Raw genomic sequence first — 21,145 nt, forward strand, 5'->3', positions numbered from 1 at the left:
TTCATTTAAAGTTATTAAGCGACAATCGCATCGCAGGACGTCTTTAATCAACTCAAGCAAGTAGGAGAAGGCAAGAGAGAGTGAGAGCGAGAGCGGCTCAGTTAAATCAATTAAACTAAAACAAAAGCCAGGACCAGGACAACGTTCAATCAACTGGACGATGGTGACAGCCTCAGGTCATTACTCACACACACACAGTCGGAGGAGAAGGATCGAGCAGATGAAATGACAGGCAGACACAACGACCGACAGACAGACACAAGGACGTCAAGAGAGAGAGAGAGAGGAGAGGCAAATCCTAAGCCAGGACCCGGCCTAGCACTTATTGTGATGAACACAATGTTAACAGGCTAAATGAGAAACAAATGCCACAATCAGACAACGTAGAAAAACACTCGCTCAAGGAAGAGAGGCGGCCGAAAACAATAAATCCCATAAATCATATTAAATTGACATATCAGGCTAAAATTGACCGCAAGCAGCAATATGCTACATGCGTATCCCTGTGTGTGTGTGTAGGATATTGTATCCTACAATAATATTTCTTTATCAATTTCCACAACAAGCTCAGCCAGCCCTAGGAAAATCAAGAAAAAGCAAAGACACGAAACACCAAATGGATGGGAGACAATGGTTAGCCGAATGCCTAAATAAATGTTTGACCAACCGAGCGAGCAAACCGAACCGAGAACCAGGACCAGAAAAACCAAAACTGAAACCGAAATCCCACCCATTGCCACGCCCATTCAATCAACACATATGTATAAGAGCGACTGTCATACATGTCGTCCTTGGCCAAATTGGCCAGGCTTTTATGTAGGACCATCCCTCAGCCTCTGGCGGATTTTCAGATTGTTTTCCTTCGGCCCGCATACGCAATGTCGCAATTAAAATGTGTATCAAGCATACGACGCGTTGTCATGTAAACCGCTTAAAAGCCCCAGCCAACATTGTAAAGTCGAATGGGTAAATATGTTAAGCTTGCTTAATGCACAGCAATCCGGGCATCTGGGTGCCCCTCCTTCCAATTGTCAATTGATGTTTGCTTATTGGAAAAGTGCATCATCATTAATTAATACTCATCAGGGCAAGGGCAAAGGCAGGAGTTCCCTCACACAGCCTGCGGTAACAGTTTAATAATAACCAAAAGAACATTAAGGCGATTAAAGATAAAATATACTGCAGCTCTCTTCCTGCTACTATTACGTAGAATGAGGAGCAGGAGCAGGTCATTCATCTAAATATGCATTTAATCCACAAGTCGAACACCTGTGTCTCCAATCGCTCATGTCCTGTAACCCAGTCCCAGTCCCAGTTCCAGTTCCAAGACCAGGGCCCGTTGACAGCCCAACACGGCTCAGATCAATATTGGCCAAGGGCAATTAATCATTTAGTGGGTTGCAGAGACACCGAATGACAAACAGACATGGGCAAAGGGTAGGGAGATATACAAAGGAGTTGTTGTGGAGGTGCGGGGAAAAGTGGATTATGCAGTCAGCTTAGATGTTCAACAAGGAATTACTTGTGATTGCAAGACACAGTGCATCTCACAGCTGTAAGGCTCTCATTCGATCAGGATTGCAATGAATACGTTCTTAAAACCTGTATTTATATTTTAAATATAAGCTCTCTCGCTTAATATTATATCGAAAATATCGGAAACTTTGATTATCGATATATCCTGGAATCCCTATCCATAAAACTTATCGTTTTCAAAGGTTCTTAAACTCATTTTAATAGTTCCGTAACGGACTGTTAACTCGAGCAAACTTTAAGCTCAGGATGCCAATCAAAGGATTACGAACGTAAAGCAGTTTATTTATTTAAGCCCCTCAGTCGGCAAATGCGTGTGCTCAGGCACTTGAGACATTCGCCCCCATTCGGCCACATAACGCATACTAAACGATCATTAGGCGAGTGGCCACACCCAATCTTGTCGCACATTTCGCATCAAATTAACACACAAATTTTTACAACCCGAGCCCATAAAAGCGCCCGGCTCAACTATAAAAACAATCAAAACGAGTTACGGACCCGCCAATTTTCTTAGGTTTTTCTCGCCCATGTCGTAAATTTAACCCCCGCCCCGCGGCTCCCGATTCCACATAACTTCTTTACAGCGGGTAGTAAATCATAAAAAGGGGGTAGTAGGTCTAGAAAAAAAAATTAAATAAGAACAAAAACAAAAGCGAAAACCGAGAAGGGACCACGAGCAAAACATTAAAAGTTTAATAAAAATAAATAAATGACTACAGTGCAAGAGGGCACTTCGTAATTAAAGCCTGCACTCACCTGCTCCTGTTTCCTTCGTCCTTTTCCAGGTTCAAGAGCCGCACCGTGAGATGCCTGGCCTCGGCAACATATATTGTTCGGCAAATCTGCAACCTGGGCATCACCGTTTACACGCCCAGCGTGGCCCTGTCAACGGTGATTGGCATACCCTACTGGGCCTCCATCTCGGGCATGGCCATCATTTGCATATTCTTCACCATTATGGTATGTTCGGGAATGCCGGCGATTTAACGATGAAAATATTTAAATTTCTCTCTCATCCTATTTGAACTCATTAGGGCGGCCTGAAGGCAGCCATCAATGCGGATGTCATCCAGACGCTGACCATTCTCGTTGTCACCGTGGCCGTTTGCATCCAGGGCACCATTTCCACCGGCGGCGTAAAGAAGGTCTACCAGCTAAATCGGGACAATGGTGAGCCATCAGTTGAATGTTGTTGCTGGTTTGGGGATGTGTTTCGATTGATCATGGCAGCTTATTAGCCAGCTGCCAGGGGATGTGTGCCACGGGGAGTGTGTGTAGTGTGTAGTGTGCTGACGAATGATGACTATTAAAATGGCATCCATTGTGGGTGGCCGTTGTGGCTCCTCCTCTGTTTCCGCCCCGGCTCATTATGCACATAAATGATGATGATAAAAGTGGCATAAAACAGCGGCATCCTCCGAATCCGAAAGGGGGGAGGGCGCGGCGGAAATGGCAGCCTCGCATGACGACAGTAATAAATGTGTGACGGCGGAGCGTTTGTCACTCGAGTTTGAGTTGTTGGCTGTCATTGTGCCGGCAATCGTCGGGCTCCTGGGAATGCCTCCACCTGCTCCTCTCCGCAATCTTTTCCTGGCCATGCACTTGCACTAAAGACACCTCCATCTGCCATCCCTTCTATTCCCAGGTCGTCTCAACTTCTGGAATTTTACGGGCGACATGACCGTCAGAGTGGATACCACCTCGGCCTGGCTGGGACAGCTGTTTATGTCCCTCTCCCAGATTGGTTGCCAGCAGAACTTTATGCAGCGCTATGTCAGTCTCAAGTCGTTGAAGCAAGTGCGTCGGTAAGTACTGCCTGAAAGTAAATAAAATAAACCGGAAATTAGAAGAATTCAAGATTACCAAAGCAAAGTGCCAGACAAGTTTAAAAGGGATGGGTACGTGCCATGAGGGCGACACTCATCTGTTTTAAAACCTTTGTGCTTTAAAACTAAGTTTCTATTTATTTAAATAACTTACCTTGAATTAGATCCACAGCGGGAAATTTTAAGAACCACAATCCGTTTTATTCCTAATTATTAAATTCCTTTTTATCCCTTTTCAGTGTGATGCTGACCAATGTCCCTTTGGTCTTCTTCTTCTTCTCACTGTCCTGGATCTCCGGCATGGTCATCTACTCCACGTACATCAACTGTGATCCGTATGCCGAGGGCTACATAAAGAAAACTGATGAGATTCTGCCCTTCTTTGTGGAGGATCAGCTTGGCTTTCTGCCTGGATTTGTGGGCATTTTCATGGCCACTTTGTTCAATGGAGCCTTGTGGTGAGTAATGGAATAAATCCTCTTTAGAAGAGTCACTGAATAAACTTTGGCTTTCCTATAGCATGATGGTGTCCAATTTGAACTCACTGGCAACTGTCGTGTGGGAGGATTTCATATCGCAATTCCCAAAATTCAAGGGACTTACTGACAAACAGCAACTTAGAATCCTCAAGGTGATCACCGTGATCTGTGGATTGATTATCATGTGCGTGGCCTTTGGCGTGGGTTTGCTAGCGGGTGTAATTGAATCCTCGCTGTTGGTGTTTTCGGCCACATCGGGTCCTCTGCTGGGTTGCTTTATATTGGCAATGATGGTGCCAATTGCCAATTGGAAGGGTACATCAGCTGGTATGGTTACTGCTTGCGCCTTTGTGCTGTGGATCATTGGCGGCGGCATGACTGTTGAGAAGTCGAATCCTATGCTGCCCACCACAACGGAGGTATGTTTTTTGGTAGATCATAGAATATATCATGGTAGAATATTAATGGAGTCTCTTTTATATCTACTCGCAGGGATGCTCTAATCACAGCTTCTCCCAGTCCATTGCCAAGCCCATTATTGAGCCCGGTCAAATGCCCTGGCTGCTTACTCACACTCCCCTCGATGGCTACAATCAGAGCTTTGTGGCCACACCGCCCACCATAGCACCTGAAAGGTAAATTGGTCACATATTGAATGAGAAAATTGCATGAGTATAATGTTTTCTTACCTGATTCTCCCCTAGATCCGGCCTGGAGAGCTTTTACTCGATCAGCTTTATGTACTACAGCTTGATAGGCACCGCCCTCACCGTGATCATTGGCACAGTGATCAGTCTGCTGACACAGCATCCCGATGACGCCTATGACGGGAAGTTGCTGCATCCCCTAATCTTCCGTCTGTGCGAGCGCTTTTCCGGACGAAAGCCATACTATGTCAAACACGAAGAGGAGTCTGGCCTGAACGGACGCAGCAGCAGTGACTCCTCAGCCACGACGACGACCTGCAAGGAGGAGAAGGTCAATCATGGCTACGAGTCCTCACCGGAGGAGAAGGAGAAGAGCAATCCCATTGCAGTGGTGTTCACCACCTCCGAGGGAACAGCCGCCGCCAATGGAGTAGCGGCGGACCAGCAGTCCATCTGCGACAGCAGTAGGATACAGCTGGACATTGTTCCGGGGGCGGGCGAGACGGGCGTGTATCGCCAACTTGCCGGGAGATCTGCGCTCTGAGGGCTAATCTATGACTGGTTAGCCCCGACTTAGTCCATAGTTAGTAAGCTAAGCCTTAGACTAGACAAATTAGTTAGCAAAGTGTTTCAAGTCTATAAAGATGCTGTGATTTCCGTGCGCGACTGTTGTTGAGCAATGTTCGCGCATTTGTAGCAACTCGTTCGCATGTACTTACCGCGTGCAATAAATAAAGACAAATAAAACGTAATTTTATATAATAACAGAAGAAAAACCGCATATTTCGATACCACTTTACACTTTTTTCGCGCGTATAACGGTAAAACTTGGCCAGTGCTGCCCATCAGTGCAGTTATCGATAGCCATCGATAAGGAAAGTGATGGGCAGGGCTACAGGTGTCCGCGACGTGACGTGAGTCACGCCAAGTAGTCGAGTAAAATTAGGTTTTTACGAAATATTTTGTATGAATTAAATAATTAATTTAAAAAAATAGTATTTTTCTAGACTTTTACAAATATTCAATAATGTACAGAAAATTAATGGTAGATGTAGGTAATTTTTAAGAAAAACTTTATTCCAAGTTGAACCCGACTATGTGTTACATATCTACAGATACAAATTAATATTTGAATAAATACTTTTTCACAATTTGGTTTTTGTTTGACTAATTGATTTTAATGAAGGGATTTGTAAATATATAAAAATGAATGCAGTTTTATAAATATATATATAATATATTTTTTAAATTCAACGTATACAATAATATATTTTGGACAATTAGTTTTTTGTTTTAATAACCAATTTTAAACAACGATATTTTAAGTTTTGTTTAGATATTATATTTTTAAATTTATGAAATTTTATAAATTTAATTTAATTTCAACGTGTACAAATCATGCGATAGTAGTTTGTGCTTGTGGCGAATAATATTCAGAAAATTATTGACTAATTTATTGACATTTAAAAAAAAAGTTATTTGAAGCCTAGTTTATAAACAGTTGAACCCGTCTGTATGTTACAAATATACAGATTTGTATAAATTGATATTTGAAAAAATAATTTTCGACAATTGGTTTTTTGTTTTAATAATTGATTTTAATAAAAGAACATTTTAAGTTTCGTTCAGGTAAAATATTTTAAATTTTTTTGCAATTTTTCAAATTTAATTTAAATTTAACGTGTACAAACCATACGATAGTTATTCATGCTCGTGATTGCCCCAGCTGGTCTCTTGTTTCTCCCATCCCTATTATGTGGGGATTTTATTGTTTAGCGGCGTAGACGATGATGCACAAATAAAACGCAAAAAGCTCGGGAAACAGCAAATTAAAAGGTGAACCATGGCCACGCTAGTCAAGCCCAAGAAGGATGTGAGTTAATGCAAAACAAATCGGACCCCGAAACTGATCAAATCCTTTGCAGAAGACCAAGAAGACTCGTGGAGGCGCACGGCAGGCCCAAAAAGAGGAAGACGAAACTGCAGAGTTATCAACAAGTGAAGAACAAAGACCAGTGGAAAATGTGTCGCTGCTGGAGGAATTTGAGCGAGTGGCTGCTCTGGCCAGTGGCCAGCCAATTATCAGTCACGATTGCTGCATCTCCAGCGATGTTCAGGAATTGCCACCAGAACCTGAACTCGAACCAGAACTACAAGCGGAAAAGGAAATGGAAACCCAAAACCAAGTAGAAACCGAGCCCAGTGCTCCAACAGCCCCGCCCTCGACTAACGTCCGCATTGTTCAATACCCGAACCTGCAGCCCATGCACCTGTCCAATGCCCAGGTAGAGGAGCACAGCTCAAAGATTGTCTACCGTCAGGCGGAGTCCTCACCCACTGGCTTCGCCCTGGCACGGAGCCACATAAATCCACTGAGTGCCGAGCAATTGAAGCAAATTTACGATTGTCCCGACCTCAAGTTGGCCAAACAGTTTGAGCTGGAGTTTCTCATGAACTCCCTGCTAGAATCCAGCGAATCGGATCCACTGTATGCTGCCCTTTTGGAGTACTACGAACTGCAGGGGAAGCTGACCTCAAATCTCCATGACGTAGAGAAGCTGCGCAAATCGTGCCCAGACACCCAGAAACAAATCTGGGTGCGAGAGCCGGTGACACGTACATTTTCGGGAACCTGCGGCGATGGCAACGTGGTGCAAGAGAGCGTAACCTACGAGTAAGTGAAATAGAGATATGTACTGCAGGTTGAATTAATGTAAACAATAAGCTTTTCCGTTGCACTCGTTAAAATCGATGCATAAAATTCTTTGGATATTTTTATGTATAGATTTTAACTTTAATTGCTATATTTTGACCACTGATCCCTATCGTATATCAGTCTCATCAAGGTGAATCCCATCAAGTTGGAACTGGCGCAGACTCATCTCATGAGCCTCTATGATCTGGTCTGCCATACATACACCAACAACCTAATCACAGCCAAGATAACCAAAGTGAAGGTAGATCAGATCATCAACGACTTGTTAACCTATTCCCATACAGACGGCCAGGCGGGGATTACATTAAATAGGGTGCAGTCCGGCCCAGCTCTGGAGTGCGTTTCTCAGCTAAGGCGAGCCATTTCGATACTCTTCAGCTTCGTCCGGCGTCGCAGTCCCAATGCGGTTTGTCTTTTACTCATTTGTTCTCATGCAAAGACGTACTCACTCTTTTCTTTTTTGCCTTTAGAACTTCGATAAGGACCTTAAGGAATGGCTGCGCAAGTTGATTGCCTTGCAACTCTTGCTGGCCACTAGAGAAGACCATTGGTTCCTGCTCTTCAACATCCTGCGATGTCCAAATGGTGTTGGCTCGTGGGCCGCTCAATTTCTGCAAGTGCCGGGCATGCAAGCAATGGGTCGCAGCACCCAAAACAATGAGCTTCCACTCGAATTGAACTCTCCCGAACTGAATCACTGCATGGCCGTGCTACAGATCCTCCTTATGCCCGTCAAGAAGCGAAATGAGTATCTTAAGAGTCAGGCCCAGGCAAACTCTGATCTGACAGAGTCCACGGGAGCAACGGAACGCTGGATAGTGGTGGACTCGGATGGCGAGGACTCTCACACACCGACCGGCGAGTGCATTGGACTGAAAGAGAGTGATTTAATTGCCCTCCTAAACCAACTGCCTTTCGAGAAGATATTTATGTCAGCAATGAATATAGAAAAGTTCCTGGAGGACTACATACTCGAGCCGGATATGATCTCAGCCCAGAAAATGCTTTCCGTGGTTGTGTTCTTTTCCCAATTGGTTAGAACACTGGGTGAGGGGCTGTTGACCTATAACAACGAAAGATACAAACAATTGGCTAAACGTCTTGGACGCTTAGTACGTCATACTTTGCAATATGTCTTCGATTATCACGAATTGTTCAAGTAAGTTAAATGAAAGCACTTCATATACCAGTTTTAACACCTTTCTTTGACAGAAATAACAACCTGCCCAAGTCTCTGGACCTGCTTGAACGCATCCAGGTGGAGCTGCAAGCCCTGCTCATCCGTGCCTGCGGTTATATATATCGCACACGAAATCTGGGCACATGGCAGTACTTCTCAACTCTGCCCTTCGGCGCCCTAGATGCCGAGGTGGTCTGGCATCTGTTCTACTACCTGAACGTGGGCTTTCCCACGGACTTGACCAATGACCTGGTAAGCAATGCGGAGGCTGCCTTTCAAGCCAACGACTTTTGGAACAAATTTGATTTGGCCAATGCGGATGTGGCGCCCGAGGATATGTACTACCTTCTGCAGACCTTTTTCGAGATGGCCAACGATCGGAATCGCTCCAAGGATGGAGGCCTAGTAAAGGCCGTCTGTCTGCATATCTTCTACATTGGTTATATCCATCGATCTACCAGGGAGATTTGCTACAAGACTGCACGCGATATGCTGGCCAACTTGATGGATGAGGATCTGTTTGGATGCCTGCTCGTTCAGCTGAAAATGCGCTTTGGTGAAGTCGACCAGGCGGCCTATCTCTTCAAGGCTTTGCCGCTAGAGAACTGGCACCCGAGCATGGACAGCTTTGAGGTGCTGTCCAACTGGCTGCTTCACTTCGATTACCAGTCCTCGGAGAGTCAGTTGGCGCGCCTGATCATCGGTCATTTGAACTGGGGCTTGGATATCGAGGGACGACTCTTTCTGCCCCACAACATTCATGTGCGCATGGCCCATTTGGTGAACGAGGCTCTTAACAAGTACGCTCCTGAAATTATCGGCACCTCTGGGATTTCGGAAAGTGTGCGTCAGGTTTCATCGCTCATCGACTCCACTCAGTCGACTAGGGAGCAGTTTACCAACTGGTGCTGGCGCATGATTTCCCTGCTGCGACTACATCTCATGGACCAGGGAGTGGAATCGGTGAAACGTACCCTTCAACACCCCACAGAGCCGTTGCTTTTTATACCCGAAATGGAGCGTCTGGAAATGGTTTTCCAAGGTGTCAACGAAAACCGCCCGCTGGCACTTTATGTGGGCATGCTGGTCAGCCTGCATGGTCACTCGATTCCGTTGATCTGCCAGCATGGATTTAATCTGCTGCAGCAACTGCTGCTGGATCACCGGCATGCGGCCACCATTCGGTGCCTGGAGCTGATTGTGCCACTCTTCCTGGAGACTCCAGAAACGTTGGCGAATTGCGAGAGGTTTGTTAACACTCTTATTTTCCACTATGATTAATTAACTATAATGCATTTAAATAGTTTCCAGAGACTTTTAGTTACTTTGCTAAATGCGGACAGAACTTACTTGAAGCTGGCTAAGGACATGGTCTATGCCAACTCAATTGGACCCATTTTGGAGCTTCTAGACAATATGCTGCATAATCAGATTGTCTCCTATACCAGGTAAGGTTTAAATACATATTTAACTATTAAACTCGTTTAAATATACATAACTATTAAAACTTCGCAATATTTTAGCTATGGACTGTGCTCACCTCTCAATCTGCTCAATATCTGGCTGAATTGCTTTACCACGCTGCCGGGCTGGTCACAAAACTCGAATCTACTGTATCTCCTTGATAGAATGCTGCGTATATCCTATCAATTTCCCGATTGCCGTGTGCAGGCTGTGGAGTTCTTTTACAACTTTTACAAAGTAAGCCTTAAAGTAACTGATAAATATGGAGTTATCCTCTGTAACCATTCTCAAAGGACTGCACGGACTGGAAGTCAGCCCCCAAAGGATCTGCATTGAAGGCCTTCTTCGGCGGTCAGTCACCATCACGCATTCCCCTCATCTCGCCTCAAAATTGCTGGCTAAATCTTGTTCTTCTCGAGATCGAATTCCGTCTGGTGGATAGCCGCACCTGGCCGGAACTTTTGCGGCAAGTTTCCGCTCAGCCCCTGGAGGCGGCTCTCAAGAAAACCATTTCGTTGACTAAGGCTACTGCCTTTCCCGCAAGCCAACTGGTGATTTTCAAGTATGCGCAGCTGCTGGCCAGCATGGACAGCAATCATGCTCTGTTTCCCATCGTGTGTCAGAAGTTTTTCGAGCTGTATCTGTGGCGAGTGCCTACTGAAAACGAATCGCTGAACTTTAGTCACAACTTTGGAGTCGCCGACAAATTTTACGAACACAATGTGCCTTTAATGAAAAGTATTAAGTCGCAACTGAAGTCCGCCGAGGCGTACTACTCGGCAATGGCCACTAAGAACGCCAACGATGATGCCATGGCCCACTTCTACCGCAGCTGCTGCAAGTTGATGCAGAGCTGTGGACTTTGGTTGGAGGATACCCAGATCAATAGGTTCACCAGCGATGCCGAGGCACTGCCAGCGCAGTACAACTGCGAGAAGCTGCGTGAGCTTTTGGGTGGTCATGTCAACCACTGGACGGAGTTCCTGTGCCTTGCCAATTTGCGCAAGGAACAGCGACATCAGGCGGATCAGTGGGCACGAAAGGTGTTGAGAGTCGCAAATCAAAGGGCACCCAGGACACCGGTGCAACCGAAGCCGCGACAGCCGCCAGCTCAGCACATTAAGAGCCTGCTCAACACCTACGAGAAGGTGCTACCGATCCCTAGTCATGTTCGCTTGGAACCTGTTCAGACGCCGCCCATCGATGGCAATATTATGAATCTACTGAAAAAGCGCCTCAACACTTTCAACTCAACGGCAAAGTAAGATTTATTTATAAGATTATATCGACAGCCTGATAATTCCTTTTCTCTTAGCACTTATCACTACAAGACGTCCGAGCTGAATTCGCTGAACCTCAACTACCTGGAGAGTGTGCCTGCCTTGTACCAGATGATTCCATACGAAGAGACCAGGCGAAAGGAGTGCAACTCCCTGCTCTTTCAGCGGACTTGTACGGCGCCTGCCAAGATCACCCTGATGCCGGAGCATATACGCATCAACGAGGTTATATCCCGCAAACAGACACAGAATCGCGAGCGACACGACAAGATTGTAGAGGATCTGCTGTTGGCCATGAACGTGGATAGTTTTGCACAGGCCATCGAGGAGTTTGGCGTATGCATTGGTGCTCTCTTAGTGGCACCTTTGGAAGCGAGAGTCACACAGATCGGAGTACAAGTTTTCTATCATCTGGTGGACAATCTCAACGAGGTGACCATGAAGTTTCAGCCCACCCATGACCTGTATTTCCAAGTGCTGGAGAAGCTTGGGGTAAGAAAGAGAAGGTTTAGGTTCCCCATTAAACTATATCTTAATTATAAATTTAATTGAAAGGTTTTCCTGCAAGCAGATCAGGCCGCGCAGGGATTGGCCGTGCTCCGATTGGCTTTGAAGCGTCCTGATCTTCTGGAGCTTCTGTCTGGTGTCTTTGTTCCCAGCCGCACTGATGTCGAGCACTTCCTTCCCATGTACGAGTTTCTCATTGACTCCCACCTTAAGCACTGCGATACTCAGATCCTGTTCGTGCTCTTCTCCAAGTTCGACTTGTTGGGCTGGTTGGAGGCCTATCAGCCGAAGCTCAGTGAGATCAATCGCTTGCTCTTGCTGGTGCTCCAGGGACTAGAGGCTTGGTCACAGCCGGATAGTAGCCTTTTGCAGGATCAATTTCGCCGGCACTTGGTGCACATTTTCGCCTATGACTTCCCCCAACACTTTGGCGAGGTGATGCAGCTGGTGTTGGATCGCACTTCGGATCAAAAGCTAATGCCAGTGGTTCTGCTGGATCTGCTCAATGCCCTTTTAGTCCGTTCCAACTGTTCCGAGTTGGCTTTGAACCAGAACGAGTTGGAGGTGCATGAACTGGCCTTTGACTTCTCGCGCCGCCAGAAATTATTTACCTTGAAGGCGGCCACGGATACACTGCTGCTATTGTCCCGACACTTCCAAAAGGAGCGACTGCATCACGGCTTGCATGGGTTGTATCCCAAGCACAAAGCTTACTGCCAGGCATTGGTGCTGTGGTTCACCTGCTTCGGCCATGTGCTGCTCGCTTTGGCCATTTGCAGTTACCAGGAGCTGCTAGCTGATCAGAGTGAGTGTTTTTAACTAACTAACTAACCTAACTCTCACAGAAAATATATATTTTAATTCACTCTACAGTCAGCGACATAGTTTTTGGATCCATTGTGGAGACCTATAGTCCCTGGTTGATTCCCTATACCGAGCAAACAACCAGCGGCGTGGCACACTGGATAAGGCAGCTCACTCCCGGACAGAGCAAGGTGCTCCTCCCTTGGAGCGAGCAACATGTGAGCAGCAGCAAGTTGATGATCCGTTCCTTCGTCGCCATTATACTGCAAGTGCTGCAGTATCTTCCGTCGTCGAACAAGATTCTGGAGCATGTCTTCGCCTGGTATATCCATCACTTTGCGCAGCCCAACATCGCCGGTCATGTGTTAGCGCCCATTCATGAGGGCTTGGCTCAGCTTCCCTGGCAGCGTTTCCTGCCGCCGGCCCAGCACGTGGAGCTGCTATATGATAGCCTACAACGATTCCTACCGGAGTCACACGCCATGCTGGGGCACATCTTCATCCGGATTGATTGGAGCGCCTGGTTTGCCCAGATGTCCCAGCCGGTGGCCATTCTGTCGCGACTGTTTGGCATCTTTGTGAAGATTGCCTTTGAGCCGAACATTCACATCCATCCGAATACGAGCAAAATCCTCGAGGAAGCCGTTCAGTACCCATGGCATTTGGTGGAGTACAGCGAGCTGGAGCAGCTGCTTAAGTGGTTCGTGGCCAGCGTGGAGCCTGCCATTGTCCTGAAGCTCCCTGCCGAGAGCAACTATGCGGATAGAGCTGTCTTGGAGTAAGCCTTGTCTGCCCCAAAGCGAAACTCATGAATTAATTAAATGGGAACCTTTTCCTTTGCAGACTTCTTCGACAAGCATGTGCCATGTTGCCGGAACGTTCTTCCCAGGATGCCGTTGTTCTGGGCACTGCCAAGCGCATGCTCTACACCCGTTCTATGGTTCGCCTGCAGCGTGCCTGTGGAGCCAAGCACAAGAAATTGCTCGCCACCAAGGAGGGTGAGCGTGCATTTACCACGGCTTTTCTAGAGCTGTTGGACAGCATAGACGGAGCCATCAGCAGCTGCAGTGAGCATAGGACTCCGGAGGAACAGCGCCGGGAGGCTCTTAATTTGATGCTGGAACTGGTTGCGCCCACTCAAGCACAGAGCCAGGAGGTGTCCAAGTACGAATTAGCAATCAAAATCACAGGAAATAATTGCTAAAATACATTTTAATCACGTTTCAGCATCCATATTAAGACACTAATTCGTTGGCAGCAGCAGTGTGCGCCGGGCAACTTGGTGATGAACTCTGCGCTGCCCGCCATCGGGCACCTGAACACTTACATCGCCAGCATCTACTCGCTGCTGGAGGCGAGTATGGAGAGCTACTTCCGAACCTCGTCGGAAAGTGCCCCCTGGCACGCACCCAGCTGGATGGGTTTGATGGAGGCTTTGAGCATGTCGCTGCCCAAGCTAGAGTTAATGCCCATCATGCAGGGCGGCTACTTGTTCTCCCTTCACGTATTTGTGGTATACAAAGTGGAGGAAATTGCCACGGATGGCGATAAGGTGACCTTCTTCCAGGACCTGACCCAATTGCTAGAGAATATCAAGACGAATCCGCAGACAGAGCCCCGCTTGGCCCTCGTCTGGGGTGTGATTGTAGCGCGTGGCTGCAAAATACTGCAAACGAATCAGCAAATGAAGAAGCCCCTCTATATGCTGGCCAGGCACCTGCAGATTGCCTCAACGAAGGCCGAGGGCTGGAGCGATGGGCTGCTGGGCGCAATTGGACTCAAGACGGAAGTCATTACTAACAGGTAAGATCCTAATAGGACTTGGAACTCCTTAAATCTTAATTATTTCCCTCTGAAGGCGAAAGGTGTTGACCCGTTGCTTGGCCTGTGTCATCTTCTCACTGTTTCCGGCCAACCGGGACCTGCGTTTGCCCTCCGAAGAGTATGAAAGCGCTCTGCGTGAGCTCTCCATGCTGCTGGCCAACAAGAAGTTCACTGACGTGAAACCCCTCATTGTCCGGGCTGTGAGCCTGCTTAAGGAGGCCACCTTTCCCGATGTCAGGGCCGTACCACATATGGTCTGTCGACTGATCAGCATCTTCTACGAGGAAAGCTACCTCACCACCATTCCAGAGGTCTGGGACTTTGAATTCAAGCTAAGCGCGGCGTAGCCAACCGAGCGAGTGACCAAATACAGCCAGATGTGTTATTTTTCAAGTGTTGTATATATTCTATATATTATATCTGTTCTATCTAGGTTTAAGGTGAATAAAGTGATCAATTTGCTGCAATTTCGGAAATTTATAAGATATACTAGCAATTTTTCTTTATACAATTTTAGCTACTACCAGAGATAGCCCGTAACATGCTTATTTTTAGCCTAAATTGTACATTACAGATATAGAGGACCTTTCATCTTTTAGACTATGACTTTATTAATTACAATTCGAGGGTTTATACTTGAAGCTATTTGTTTAAGCGTAGTTACAATAACAAACTCGAATTCACTACCGAATTTAGAGATATAGCGAGGGATTATGATCATCGAAATGATTAATGATAAAATTGAATGGAATTTAAAAACGAGAATATAAATATAAATAGGGCTAGAGACGAACGATAACAAGTGAACATTAAAGGTCTACTCTGTGGATATTGCTACATAAAAAATAATAAAAATAACATGGACACAGCGCTTGGGACATTGCTGAGACGGGGAATCAGTCTTCCACTGCAAAGTTGGACAGCTGCAGGTGCTGCAAGTTGTTGCGCGCCTCAAAGTATCCCGTATCCGTGGGATTGTCGGGTGTGGGAACAAACGGCGGCTCCGTGTTTCCAATATTTTCCCAGTCAATGCACGCAAAGTGTCGCATCTGCTGCACTTCTTTGGCAGCCGGTCGCTCGGCAGGATCCATGGTCAGAAGGAGTTCCACAGCCTCCATTGCATCAACCGACAATGCCTCATCGCCTTCCGGCCATTCGATATCTGAAAGCAAGCCAGGGAGGTATAAGGAGACATGAGGGTAATGGGTCTGGTGTAAGGTTTACTTACTTTTGTTTAGAATGTTGTCAAATACTTTCTGAGGCGTCTCGTCGTTGAAGGGCGGAATGCCGGTCATGAACTCATAGAAACAGACTCCCAATGCCCACCAGTCGACGGCTGGACCGTGTCCCTGCTTCAGCAGCAGTTCCGGTGCCAAATAATCGGGGGTGCCCAGGATTCGCTCGTTGGAGACACGTGCCCCTCGCCTTACCGACTTTGGGGTACGAAACGGCGTGTTAATGTTCACATTCTTTGGTGTTTTTGGTATGTTCCCAGCTCCATGGTTAATAGGCGACATTGTGGGATCGTCAGCTAGCTTCAAATGATACTGCACACCGGACATCTTTTCGATGGTTGCATGCTCGCGTTTCTTATTCTCTATGGACAGGGGCAGAGCAAATCGTGTTGCCTTTAGTTTTCCCAACAAACCACCATCCCGACGTGGCAGCTTCTGCGAAGAGACGGGCGTGGAGAAGACCACATTAGCCACATTCGCCTCCGGTCCGAGCAGATGGTTAATGGGCAGCTCGTCATCGGAGAGGGATCGCACCTTGAGCACTCCCCGTATCGGCGATGAACGGGCCTTTCGCTTTTTGGGCGTACTGCTGCCAATGTTAAGGATCTCGATTTCCTGGGTTAGCCCAGTGTGGGCGCTGCTTGTGCCCGAACTAGAGCCATCGGCATCCATGTTGGACATGTTGTCTGAACGGTTGACCAGGTTTATCTTCCGCTTCATGCCACGCAGGAAGTCGGGACGCTTGAAGTGCTTGGATAGGTTCCGGAAGGGCGAGTTCATGTGGATGCCGCTCATTTCATTGGCATTTGTTATATTATAGCTGCGCGAATAGTCCGAGCAGCTTAAGTCCTCCTTGGACTGGCTAAGGTTCTCGGCGTTCTTCTCGATCGACGAGGCCGTGCTCTCACTATTCAGGTTCAGGTGGCAGCTGGAGTTGTCGTCGCCCTTGCGGCTTGAGACGCCAGAGTCCTCCTGTCCCTTAGAGATCCGATTGCGCTGGACGGGATTGGGGCTTATTAATTATACATTTTAAGAATAACTGTTGAAATAAAATGCTAAAAGACAGACTGGACAACCACAAACACATGCACATGCAACGCACCTCGTCGAGCGACCGCCTGCGCACCATGGAAAACTCAAACGAAGCATCGTTTGCAGTCTCCAGCTTTGGCAAATGCTTGCCGCCATTGTTGGTGGCCATGTTGCTGCTGTCCTGCACGGCCAGCTTGCATCCCTTTATGCGAAATAAATATAGAAATTACTGGTTCGGCTCCAGCAATAGCCACTCACCTGGCAATTGGCCGTATCTAGGGCGAATTCCACACGGCGCTTGTTGGACACTGTCTCGGCAGCAGTTCCAGTGGGTTCCAGAGGCAAACACTTGCTAATATCGTCCGAGGTGCAGGTGTGAAAGGAGCAAGAGGAGCTGCTGTCTTGGGGCTGCAAGGTAGAAACACACAACCTGCTGTATTAATTTGTTCAAGGATCAAGATTTCTCTACCCACATTGTTATTGGTCGTGCACGTATGCGTTATAGATTCGTTGACCTCCTCGGCGGAGAAAAAAGGCGATACTCCAGAAATCTTGCTGTCGCTTGTCTTCTCTGCATCATTAAGAGAAGTGTCGCCCTCACTGTCCGAGAGCTCCATGATCAGACTATGCTTGTTGATGGCCTGCAGCAGGTGGGAGGTGCCAGTGCCTGTCGTCATCCCACTTATACCCGCCGCTTGTCCGGTCATAACGGAACCATAATCCTGTAGCTTCTTTTCGGAACCAAAGGACAAATGCGAAGTGAGCGAGAGCAGCTGTCCCGGCGTACGGGCATTCAAGTTGGGCGAGCAGTTGATCAAATCCGATATCTCCAGATCCCGTCGCATGTCTATTTTGCTCAAGCCAAAATCCGTGAGCTTCACATGGCCGCTGGCCGAGAGCAGCATGTTATCTGGCTTGATGTCCCGATGGACGATTCCGTGTTGGTGCAAATACTGCAGCGCCATCACCATCTCGGCCACATAGAAGCGAGCAGTGACCTCGTCAAAATAACCGTACATGGCCAGCAGTGACTTGAGATCCCCGCCGACCATGTACTCCATTACCAGGTAGACGTAGGACAGCGACTGCAGAGAGTAGAAGAGGCTCACGCAGAATTGGGAGCGGGACAAAGCCAGGGCGTTGCGTTCAGTGATCACCTGCGAGACCATGTTCTTGTTGATCATCTCCGATTTGCGCATCACCTTGATGGCGAACAGCTTGTTGGAGTCATTGTTCTTGTAGCCCAGGAACACCTTGCCGAAGGCGCCGCGGCTGATGGGCTTGATGATAACAAAGTCCTTGATAGTGGGAAGCTGTTGTGGAGTATTAATATTATTTTTAATAAGTTATTCATGTTAAATATTGATTTTGTAGCAGTATTAAACAATAAACATTTAAGAGATCACTTTATCGAGAAGCCAGTGTAACAGTTAACTGTATAAAGCCAGAAGAAAATGAAAAGAAAGAAGGAGGAAGAAAGGAATCTGGAGTGTTTTACAAAAATAATGCTATGATTTGAGTGGTGTTCTTTAGAACTTAATAAAATGTTTTTTTTTTTTTTTAAACTATACAATTTGTAAGATATCTTTTTTTTCGTTAATAATTCTTTGCCTAAAAAACAAAAACAAACTTTTGGCGCATTTCGAATTCCCACCTAGGATAACTGTAACTACACGTGTGTCGTCACACAACTTTCCCGCGGTTACCTTTGCATTCTGGGAGTGATTCTCCGGCTTGGTGGTCAGTATATTGATCTTGTCCAGCAACTGCTCACTGTCGTACAGCGAGTTTGTCTTCTTGGGGGTTTTGTAGTCGATATGGGGATCCGAATGCGAAGTCGCATCAGCGTTTTCCATATCTCAAAGATTTCCAACTCTTGATGCGCACTAAAAACGCAGTTTTCTTAGTGGTTTGCGATACGGGTTTCAAGGCCAGGCCCGTTTTATACAGAGTATTGGTTACACGTTCCAACAGATTGTTTATTGCACTTTTACAACTTTTCAAATAACAATTTAAAGCAGCGCGTCCCTTTTTTTATTTGTGGGAATATTAGTGTGCACGACTCATTTTTCGTTAATAAGGTTGTAATGATTTCAACGGATTGACAGGATTTCTCCCTTCTTGACAACTGGTCATACTAAAAAACAGCGGTAGCGTTGCCAGACTATACAAATTGCGCTCTCTTTTCGTTTCGTGATAATAAATCGATGTTGTTCCACCTCTATCGCACTTGGTGGGAGCTGAAAACATTTACGTTTTATTGAAATTCAAATTTCACGTGCAAAGCAGGCTCCCATGAATGGAAGTGAGTGTCAGATAGCCCGCAGTAGACAGTGAGCAATGCGCCATACGTTTACATCACCCCACCGCCGCCCATAGCCAGTAAGGAGCCGTCGAGATCCGGTACCCGCCATCGCAATGTTCTACATCCGCCGCCTGTTTAGCCAGGAGCTCGCTCCGGTCTCCCAGTGCGACTTCCTCGGCTGCCTGCAGCAAACGCCCAACCTGTTGGCCAACGCTGGCTTTACGGGAGCGCCGGCCCTGGAGAGCCTCACCTGGTTACACAACCTGGCGCCGTGCTTCCCGCTGCGCGGCGACCAGATCCAGGTCATCCACGAGCCGCAACACTTTTACGACACTCTCGTGCAGCGTATTGCGCGGGCCAAGCGCCGGATTGTTCTGGCCAGCCTGTACCTGGGCACCGGTCAGCTGGAGAGCGCCGTGGTGCAGACGTTGCGTCACAGCCTGAAGGCGGAGTCAGCGCTGCGGCTGAACGTGCTCCTGGACTTCACACGCGGCACCCGCGGCGCCCTCAACTCGAAAACCATGCTGCTGCCCCTGGTTCGGGACTTTTCCAGCCAGGTGCAGCTCTCGCTGTACCACACGCCTGATCTGCGCGGGATGACCAAGCGGCTGGCGCCGCCGCGTTGGAACGAGCTGCTCGGGCTGCAGCACATGAAGGTCTACCTCTTCGACGATGCCGTGATCATTTCGGGGGCCAATCTGTCCAATGATTACTTCACCAACCGCCAGGATCGTTACATACTCATTGAAGACAAGCCGCTGGCGGACTTCTATGCCCAGTTCATAGAGCGGGTGCAGGAGTTTAGTCTGGCGGTGGCGCCGGATGCCAGCGAGGGACTACACCGCAACTGGCGCATCCTGCCGTACGAGGGCACCAAGGAGCAGTTTATCCAGCTAGCTAAACAGCGGATCGCGGACTTTGTGCAGGAAACGTTCCAGCGACAGGCGCGCGCAAGAGAGCTAAATCCGGAAGCAGACACGTGGGTTTTTCCGCTAATGGAGATGGGGCAGATTGGCATCCACCACGACAGCGTCGTTACGAAGCGCCTGCTCTCGAACTGCGTGGCCGGATCGCGGCTCAAACTGGCCACTGGGTACTTCAACCTAACGCAGGAGTACATGGACACCATCACGCACAAGTGCCTGGCAAAGTGCAGCATCCTGATGGCGCATCCCAATGTACGTGATGAAGTATTTCTTGATTTCTTGCTTATTATTTATTATACTGTTCCCAGGCTAATGGCTTCCAGGGCGCCAAGGGACCTGCTGGTGGCATTCCGGCCGCTTACACCCTGATAGCCAAGAGCTTCTACGAAAGCTTGGTGCGCCGGCAGCAGAACCATCGCGTCAATTTCTTCGAGTACGAGAAGCCCGGTTGGACCTACCATGCCAAGGGCTTGTGGTATTACCTGCCCGAGGCACGACTGCCCAACCTCACGCTTATTGGCTCCTCCAACTTTGGCGAACGCTCAGTAAATCGCGATCTGGAGACGCAAGTGTGCCTGGTCACGGCCAACAAGGACCTCAGTCAGCGTCTGCAGGCTGAGGCGGATCGGCTGTATGACCTGTCGCAGACGGCAGAGCGTGAGATTGTGCAGCGACCAGTGCCGCGATGGGTTCAGGCCGTCGTACGCATATTCAGGAACTTCTTTTAGTCTATTTACCGATCATAGTTAAATTTTTTTCGTTGTTGTTAAGGCCCAACCCACTCCCAATAGTTACTGTAGTTCTAATTCGTGTTTAATAATTGCCCTGGGCAAGTGTATGTTTCTATTGCTGGTGATCGTTGCTTTTGTACACAGGCTATAGTTTGTTAACGAATAAAGCGGATTTTTTACCCGAATAAATGGGGAAACACGCGTTTCTCTTATCAGCAAAGGGTCTTGAGAGTTCAAACTTATACGGTGGTTGTGGTTTTCAGAATTAGACCAAATCTTTGGGGTCATCTGTTATAAAAAAAGTAAGGCCAAGAATTAGTTTAGATTTTTATATATAGTTTTTTCTACAACTTATGGGATTTAAGAAAATGTAAATATAAAAAAATTAAAGCCGACTTTCCATCATAAAAAAAGTTCTTATTTAAAGCTGAGCGCCAAACGGACTTTCTAATCGATTACCGATTAGCCAGCACCTCAACCCACACTTTTCCCAACTGCAAATATGTATATTTTTTTGTATCATTATTTCATGTAATTTGTTTAGAGTTTAGAACAAGTTAGACTTTGAGAATTTTTTTATTTTTTAAAATTTCTGAGTATTAAAATTTAATTTTTAATTAATAATCGACCTATCGGCTAACAAAGAATCGATT

The 21,145-nt window shown here is 47.1% G+C and overlaps 4 protein-coding genes across 5 annotated transcripts in view; 3 read left to right on the plus strand and 1 right to left on the minus strand.

The window, feature by feature from the left end:
- Positions 1-5,264, plus strand: part of LOC110186821 (sodium-coupled monocarboxylate transporter 1) — a 39,469-nt gene extending 34,205 nt beyond the window's left edge. For both annotated transcript variants that reach the window (XM_020956109.2, XM_020956110.2), the window contains 7 exons: positions 2,322-2,496; positions 2,571-2,706; positions 3,182-3,341; positions 3,602-3,820; positions 3,882-4,260; positions 4,334-4,476; positions 4,546-5,264. In XM_020956109.2, the coding sequence (XP_020811768.1) occupies positions 2,322-2,496; positions 2,571-2,706; positions 3,182-3,341; positions 3,602-3,820; positions 3,882-4,260; positions 4,334-4,476; positions 4,546-5,032 (1,699 nt within the window). In that variant the 3' untranslated portion in view covers positions 5,033-5,264. The remainder of the gene's footprint in view (positions 1-2,321; positions 2,497-2,570; positions 2,707-3,181; positions 3,342-3,601; positions 3,821-3,881; positions 4,261-4,333; positions 4,477-4,545) is intronic.
- Positions 5,265-6,206: 942 nt separating this feature from the next.
- Epg5 (ectopic P-granules autophagy protein 5) lies at positions 6,207-14,730 on the plus strand. The gene is made up of 14 exons (XM_020956282.2): positions 6,207-6,361; positions 6,414-7,162; positions 7,325-7,610; positions 7,675-8,363; positions 8,417-9,631; positions 9,689-9,832; positions 9,908-10,085; positions 10,142-11,109; positions 11,164-11,620; positions 11,684-12,440; positions 12,509-13,217; positions 13,283-13,603; positions 13,667-14,242; positions 14,298-14,730. The coding sequence occupies exons 1-14, from the start codon at positions 6,332-6,334 to the stop codon at positions 14,608-14,610; spliced, it is 7,392 nt and encodes a 2,463-aa protein (XP_020811941.2). The 5' UTR covers positions 6,207-6,331; the 3' UTR covers positions 14,611-14,730.
- Positions 14,731-14,849: 119 nt separating this feature from the next.
- gwl (serine/threonine-protein kinase greatwall) lies at positions 14,850-18,614 on the minus strand. The gene is made up of 6 exons (XM_020956283.2): positions 18,237-18,614; positions 17,004-17,843; positions 16,789-16,938; positions 16,601-16,732; positions 15,492-16,494; positions 14,850-15,425 (listed from the first exon to the last, which is right to left on the minus strand). The coding sequence occupies exons 1-6, from the start codon at positions 18,384-18,386 to the stop codon at positions 15,160-15,162; spliced, it is 2,541 nt and encodes an 846-aa protein (XP_020811942.2). The 5' UTR covers positions 18,387-18,614; the 3' UTR covers positions 14,850-15,159.
- Positions 18,615-18,666: 52 nt separating this feature from the next.
- On the plus strand, positions 18,667-20,689 carry PGS1 (Phosphatidylglycerophosphate synthase 1). The gene is made up of 2 exons (XM_020956284.2): positions 18,667-20,013; positions 20,070-20,689. Exons 1-2 carry the CDS (start codon positions 18,949-18,951, stop codon positions 20,487-20,489), a joined length of 1,485 nt encoding a protein of 494 aa, XP_020811943.2. The 5' UTR covers positions 18,667-18,948; the 3' UTR covers positions 20,490-20,689.
- The last annotated feature ends 456 nt before the right edge of the window (positions 20,690-21,145 follow it).

Source organism: Drosophila serrata, unplaced genomic scaffold, assembly GCF_035046125.1.
Source record: "Drosophila serrata isolate PLE 108 unplaced genomic scaffold, ASM3504612v1 contig_382, whole genome shotgun sequence".
Taxonomy (NCBI): Eukaryota; Metazoa; Arthropoda; class Insecta; order Diptera; family Drosophilidae; genus Drosophila; species Drosophila serrata.